Consider the following 7,248-nt stretch of genomic DNA (forward strand, 5'->3'; position numbering starts at 1 on the left):
TATCATGTCAGATAAATGCGCTATATATCTAAGAAAGCGAACCAAAGGATGAAAATTGTGTAGCCTTGTGAAAACATTCGACGTACAATAAACAACTAATACATAATGGAAAGATAACTACTGCAGCCACATCCGGAGCTTTACGTATATCTGCACTTGTGTGAAATACTACAACCTAATCTGATAAAGCATCCCTGCCTAGCCCTCTCCCACCTCTAGCCAGCTGCCGTCGAATCCCCGCCGGCGGCCCTCCTCCCAACCGCGAGCCTCTCCCAGCCCCTCCCCTCATGGCCCCCGCCATGGCTTCCTCCAGTGCTGACCCTGCTGGGCGCCGAGCGACCCTCTCCGACGGCGACCGCGTGTCCTCTAGTGGCAGCGTGTTCGAATCGGAGAGCGAGTCCTCGCTGCGTTTCTACAGCGACGTCGCCCGGACCCCGCCGGAGGCCCCCCCCCCCCCCCGACTGCCCGCCGCAACACGCCTCGGCCCTCGCTCTGAGGTGCACCGCATCTCCGGCGGAGTTCAAGTCGATGCGGACGGCTTCCAGCAGCCGCGGCGCAGGCACCGCGGCAACCGCCCGCGCTCCCCGGCTGGGCCGAGCCCCCGCCGCTGCACCGTCGTAGCCCATCGCCGGAGGAGGTCGCGGGGCTCTGCTTCCGCTGCCTCGACCATCGCCACCGGGTCCGTGACTGCACCAACGACATACGCTGCCGCCGATGCCTCGAGTCCGGCCACGACTCGTGCTCCTGCGACAACAGGCGTCGCGATGCCGCCGGACGAGCCCGCACCTCCGCCCCCTCTGCCGTGGATGCGGCCACGCGCCATGGCACCCACCCGCCGTGCCGAGCCGTGCCTCCGCCGCCACCCCTGCCGCAGACGGCCGCCCTGGTCGTGGCTCCTTCCCACGCACGCCGGAGCCCGAGCCCGTGCGGGTAATCATGGCCCACTCCGTCGAGATGGAGGATGCGGAGGACGTCCTCAGCCGCGGCTTGGTCGCCTCCATCACCGGCAACCGACCACGTGTGTCCGGCGCTGAGGTCTCCGCTGTGCTCATCGACACGTTCGAGTTGGCCGACGGCGACTTCACTGTGCATGAGCACCACCCCGAGGACTTCTTGATCCTCTTCGGCTCACACACCACCAAGCGCCGTCTCGACGAAGAGCACTTCATCAACTCGCCGCGGTTCTCGCTCTCCCTCAGGCTGAAGGAAATATGCCCTAGAGGCAATAATAAAGTTATTATTTATTTCCTTATTTCATGATAAATGTTTATTATTCATGCTAGAATTGTATTAACCGGAAACATAATACATGTGTGAATACATAGACAAAGAGAGTGTCACTAGTATGCCTCTACTTGACTAGCTCGTTAATCAAAGATGGTTATGTTTCCTAACCATGAACAAAGAGTTGTTATTTGATTAACGGGATCACATCATTAGATGAATGATCTGATTGACATGACCCATTCCGTTAGCTTAGCACCCGATCGTTTAGTATGTTGCTATTGCTTTCTTCATGACTTATACATGTTCCTATGACTATGAGATTATGCAACTCCCGTTTGCCGGAGGAACACTTTGTGTGCTACCAAGCGTCACAACGTAACTAGGTGATTATAAAGGAGCTCTACAGGTGTCTCGAAAGGTACATGTTGGGTTGGCGTATTTCGAGATTAGGATTTGTCACTCCGATTGTCAGAGAGGTATCTCAGGGCCCTCTCGGTAATGCACATCACATAAGCCTTGCAAGCATTGCAACTAATGAGTTAGTTGTGAGATGATGTATTACGGAACGAGTAAAGAGACTTGCCGGTAACGAGATTGAACTAGGTATTGGATACCGACGATCGAATCTCGGGCAAGTAACATACCGATGACAAAGGGAACAACGTATGTTGTTATGCGGTCTGACCGATAAAGATCTTCGTAGAATATGTAGGAGCCAATATGGGCATCCAGGTCCCGCTATTGGTTATTGACCGGAGACGTGTCTCGGTCATGTCTACATTGTTCTCGAACCGTAGGGTCCGCACGCTTAAGGTTTCGATGACAGTTATATTATGAGTTTATGAGTTTTGATGTACCGAAGGAGTTCAGAGTCCCGGATGAGATCGGGGATATGACGAGGAGTCTCGAAATGGTCGAGACGTAAAGATCGATATATTGGACGACTATATCCGGACATCGGAAAGGTTCCGAGTGGTCCGGGTATTTTTCGGAGTACCGGGGAGTTACGGGAATACGGGGGAAGAAGTATATGGGCCTTATTGGGCTTTAGGGGAGAGGGAGAGGCAGGCCGCGTGCCCCCCATTAACTAGTCCGAATTGGACTAGGGGGAGGGGCGGCGCCCCCTCCTTCCTTCTCTTCCCTTTTCCCCTTCCTTGTCTCCTACTCCTAATACATGGAAGGACTCCTAGTTGGACTAGGAAAGGGGGAATCCTACTCCCGGTGGGAGTAGGACTCCCCTAGGGCGCGCCATAGAGAGGGTCGGCCCTCCCCTCCTCCACTCCTTTATATACGGGGGTAGGGGGCACCCCATAGACACACAAGTTGATCTTCGTGATCGTTCCTTAGCCGTGTGCGGTGCCCCCCTCCACGATATTACACCTCGGTCATATTGTAGCGGTGCTTAGGCGAAGCCCTGCGATGGTAGAACATCAAGATCGTCACCACGCCGTCGTGCTGACGGAACTCATCCCCGAAGCTTTGCTGGATCGGAGCCCGGGGAGCGTCACCGAGGTGAACGTGTGCCAAGAACTCGGAGGTGCCGGAGTAACGGTGCTTGGATCGGTCGGATCGTGAAGACGTACGACTACTTCCTCTACGTTGCGTCAACGCTTCCGCTTCGGTCTACGAGGGTACGTAGACAACACTCTCCCCTCTCGTTGCTATGCATCACCATGATCTTGCGTGTGCGTAGGAAATTTTTTGAAATTACTACGTTCCCCAACACAGGCCATGGAGCAAACTAGCACACGCTGGTTCCGGCGAGTTCGAGAACTGCATCGAACTAGAGCTCCGCGGTGTTCCGGCACAGGCTTGGCACCTGTCCACTGCAGAGCACGTCCTGGGAACGAGCTGCTGGATCGAGCGCCTTCACCCCAGGACACGCTCCAGGGCCAACCTTGCGACGTTCAAGTTGGCCGCGTGCACTCACCACCCCGACAGCATCCGCCGCGCCGCTGTTCTGGAGATCGTTGAGCAGACCCCTGCGCACCTGAGTTCCGACAAGCCCACCATCAGGATCCTCACTTACCCCATTGCCATTGTTGTGGCCCACATCGAGCCAGCTAGCGCTCCAGTTCTCCGTGGCCAGCATGGCACGGGACAGGGTGGGGATGATGCGCACGACGGCGCCCATGACAACCATAACCGCGCACCAGGCCAAGGAAGAGCGCGCCGCCGGGGCCGCAAGCGCCGGCGTACGGACGTCGCGCCGCCCGGCCGCACTGATGGCATGGCCATGGACGACACGCTGTGGCCAGCACAAAACCGGCCCGGACGCGCGGATGGACTCGCCATGTCGCATGCTTGGCCTGCTCCCGCCGGCGAGGGCGCGCCGCCATCCGTATTGGGCCGGGAACTTTGCATGCCATTGTGGCCTGGTCAACAGGGGACCCACCCCCCTCGTCGACGCGCCAGAAAAGGAAGAGGCAGAGGATCACAAAGGGGCACTTTGCAAGCGGGCCCTGTGGATAAGACTGTCGGGGACGCAGTTGTCCCCTGAACCACGACGACCGCGCCAGTTGGTGGCGACACTTTGGCTGCTGCGGCCCCGATGGTGGGCGTGGTGGCGGGCAAGGCCCCAGATGACGAACTCTCGTTGGCCGCGAACTCACTGGAACCAGTGCGGGACTCGAACCCGGCTGGGAACGGCGCGCCCGAGGACGATCGCGTGGGGGCCATGTCCGGCTCGCCCGATCCCATGCATTGTCGGGATCTGGACGCCGCCTGCGTGGTTTCTGATACACCGCTAGCGCCTGTGGGCCATTCTGCGGCTCGGTCGGGGCAAAGCAACAACCCCCCCACGCCAGCGACTGGGGGATGGGCCCTGGTGACGGCGACTACCTGCCCACCGGACCCCACGTGGAGGCCAGCGCGCCGTCCCCGACAGACTCGCAACCACCCAATCCCGCGCCCCCGATGGACGAGTCATGACTGGACAGGCCCCAGGCCCAGCCCACCATGCAGGAGGACGTCGTGGGCCCCGTCGCCCCTATGCCTATGGGAGCCCAGCATGGCTCCCCACGTCCGACACCGGGGAGGTTCGCGTCGCCGCCAATCACGCTGCGCCGATCTCGCGCACGCCCCTGCACGCCGAAGACTTGGACTCTAGGCGAGTTTCTCGCAGCAGCAACGAAGCACATTGTCGCGGCCTTGCCAACCCCAGGGAAGAAACCGCGCCGCCCACTGAACTTCACGCCCAGACATGGCCGATCGGCCACCACTGCCGTCTCGTCGGCTGCGCCACCCACCGCCGAGCGCCGCGCGCAAGTTCAGATCCTCCGTACGCTCGGGATAGTCGGGACCAACCAGAGGATCACCGCGGCCGAGATGAAGGCGTACGATGACATGTTTGCGGTACCCATCCCGCTCTCGATACTCACGGTCATCGCTGCCCTAGTAGACCGAGAGCTACCCGCGGACTTCTCTACCGCGGCTGCTACGACGGCCACCGCTCGGTTGGCCAGCTCGCCATAGGGATACCACGACGTTCGCCTCGTCGATCATTTGCACCCATGGATCATGACATCAAGATAGCTATATAGAATGTGTGCGGCCTCAATGCGCGTGCCCGGCGCTTTGCCCTTAGATCGTTGCTCAACACCACCGCCTCCATTGTATGCTTACAAGAAACTAAAATGGCCTTGATGTGCTCGTCCGTTGTCCTCGATGCCCTCGGTTCGCAGTTTGACGACTACACATACCTTCCGGTGAACGGCACGAGGGGAGGCATCCTGCTCGCGTGGAAGAGCAGGGCCGTGTCGATCACTGACCCCCTGTTCACGACAAACGCCGTCACCGCAAGAGTGGCAACCGCCAGTGGCACGCCTTGGTGGATGTCCGTCGTTTACGGCCCCCAGGAGGACGCGGAAAAGATCGCCTTTCCACAGGAGATTCGCGATATACGTGCGGACTGCCCAGGGCCTTGGTTGCTTTGCGGTGACTTCAACTTGATCCTTCGTGATGAAGACAAGAATAACGGCAACCTGGATCGCCGCATGATGGGAAGATTCCGCCGCCTCGTCAATTATCTTGCGCTCAAGGAGGTATACCTCAATGGGAGAAGATTCACGTGGTCCAATGAGCAAACCCCGCCCACCCTGGTGCACCTAGACCGCGTGTTTTGCACCGTGGACTGGGAGGACGCGCATGGTGACTGCCACTTGAGATGCCTTGCCTCCGTCGTGTCCGACCATTGCCCGCTCCTCCTTGACTGTGCACCCACGCACGTCGTGCATCGGAGGTTCCACTTTGAGGATTTCTGGCTGCGGCTTGACGGATTCCACGACACGGTTGCTGCGGCCTGGGGATCGGTGCACGACCCGGACCCTTTCCGACGCCTCATGCTACGCCTTAAGAGCACGGCCCGCGCACTGACGAGTTGGAGCACTAGGTCCAAGGGTTGCATTCGTGACAAGATGGCCATCTCCCGCGAGCTCATATCGCGTTTTGACAAAGCCCAGGAAGATCGCGCGCTCTCTCCCCCGGAAGATTGGCTGCGAAAACAGCTCAATATCTCATACTTGGGGCTGGCTTCTCTCGAGCGCACAATCGCGAGGCAACGAGCGCAGATCACCACGCTCAAGGACGGCGATGCTAACACAGCCTTCTTCCACCGGCAATGTTCATTCCGCCGATAGAAGAATCACATATTCCGCCTTGTGACCGATGGACAAGTGATCACTGATCAGGAGGGAATGGCCCAAGCGGCCTTCACGTACTTTGACGAGCTTCTTGGCTCCTCCGCCGCCCGCAACCACACGCTGGATCTATCGTATATCATCGAGCCCCATGACCTGACTGACCTCGAGGCACCATTCAGCCCGGAGGAGATTTGGGACGCTGTCAAGCGCCTCCCGGCTCGCAAAGCACCGGGGCCGGATGGATTCACCGTGGAATTTTTGCGGGCCTGCTGGAGCATCATCAAGCAACACTTCTTCGACGTCTTCCAGCAGCTCTTTGAGCTGCGCGGTCGCAGATTCAGCAAGCTCAACCAGGCCCTCTTGTCATTACTCCCAAAGCGAGTAGACGCGTGCCAACTCCGCGACTACCGGCCAATCTGCCTCATCCACCTTGTGGCGAAGATCTTCGCGAAGGTGCTATCGCTCCGCCTAGCGCCCAGACTGGGAGACATGGTTAGCCGCCACCAGAACGCTTTCATTCCGGGACGGAGCTTGCACGACAACTTTGTCCTCGTCAAGCAATCGATGAAGCTGCTGCACCAACTTGTGGTTCCGAGAGTGATGCTCAAGCTAGACCTAAAGCGCGCCTTCGACTCCCTGTCATGGCCCTTCCTTTTCGAGGCTCTTGGCCAATACGGATTCGGACCTCGCTTCAGGGAGTGGCTCGCGATCTTGCTATCATCCTCGAGCACTCGGATCATGATCAACGGTGAACCGGGACCACCAGTTTGGCATCGCTGTGGGCTGCGCCAGGGAGACCCCGTATCTCCGCAGCTCTTCGTGCTCGCCGTGGACATCCTTGGGCGCCTAATCAGCCGCGCCCACGACGCCGGCATATTGCAGCGGCTGCACCCCCGACGAGACATTCCGGCCATATCCCTGTACGCCGACGACGTGATGCTATTCTGCCACGCCACGCATGGCGACGTGGAGGCCGTATGCGCGATCCTGGCTATATTCAGTGAAGCTAGCGGCCTCCGAGTGAACTACGCCAAAAGCTCCGCCACTACCCTCAATGGTGACCCCGAGGCGGATGCAACAATTGACCAGGTGGGATGCATGAAGGCGGAGCTGCCCATTACTTATCTTGGCATCCCTCTCATGCTACTCCGCCCCTCGGCTGCCCAACTACAACCCCTTGTCGACTTAGTGGCTGCTTGGCTCCCCACATGGAAAGCAGGGCTCATGAACAAAATCGGGCGGCTGGCTTTGGTCAAATCGGTGCTCGCCGCGATTCCGATACATCAACTGCTCGCGTTCACGCCGCCCAAGAAGACCTTGAGACAGCTCGAAAAGATCCAGCGCGGCTTCTTGTGGGCCGGGAGCGCCGTTGCTAATGGTG

General features: G+C 58.9%; 1 protein-coding gene across 1 annotated transcript; it reads left to right on the forward strand.

The window, feature by feature from the left end:
* The first annotated feature begins 4,862 nt into the window (after positions 1-4,862).
* LOC147963419 (uncharacterized) lies at positions 4,863-5,864 on the forward strand. Its single transcript, XM_087529565.1, has one exon. It carries the CDS (start codon positions 4,863-4,865, stop codon positions 5,862-5,864), a length of 1,002 nt encoding a protein of 333 aa, XP_087385691.1.
* Positions 5,865-7,248: the final 1,384 nt, after the last annotated feature.

This window comes from Triticum urartu, chromosome 6A (assembly GCF_056163025.1).
Source record: "Triticum urartu cultivar PI428250 chromosome 6A, HENAU_Tu73, whole genome shotgun sequence".
NCBI lineage: Eukaryota > Viridiplantae > Streptophyta > Magnoliopsida > Poales > Poaceae > Triticum > Triticum urartu.

Coding starts and splice junctions, on each gene's coding strand:
- LOC147963419 (XM_087529565.1), top strand. CDS start 4,863: ATGGCCTTGATGTGCTCGTCCGTTGTCCTCGATGCCCTCGGTTCGCAG.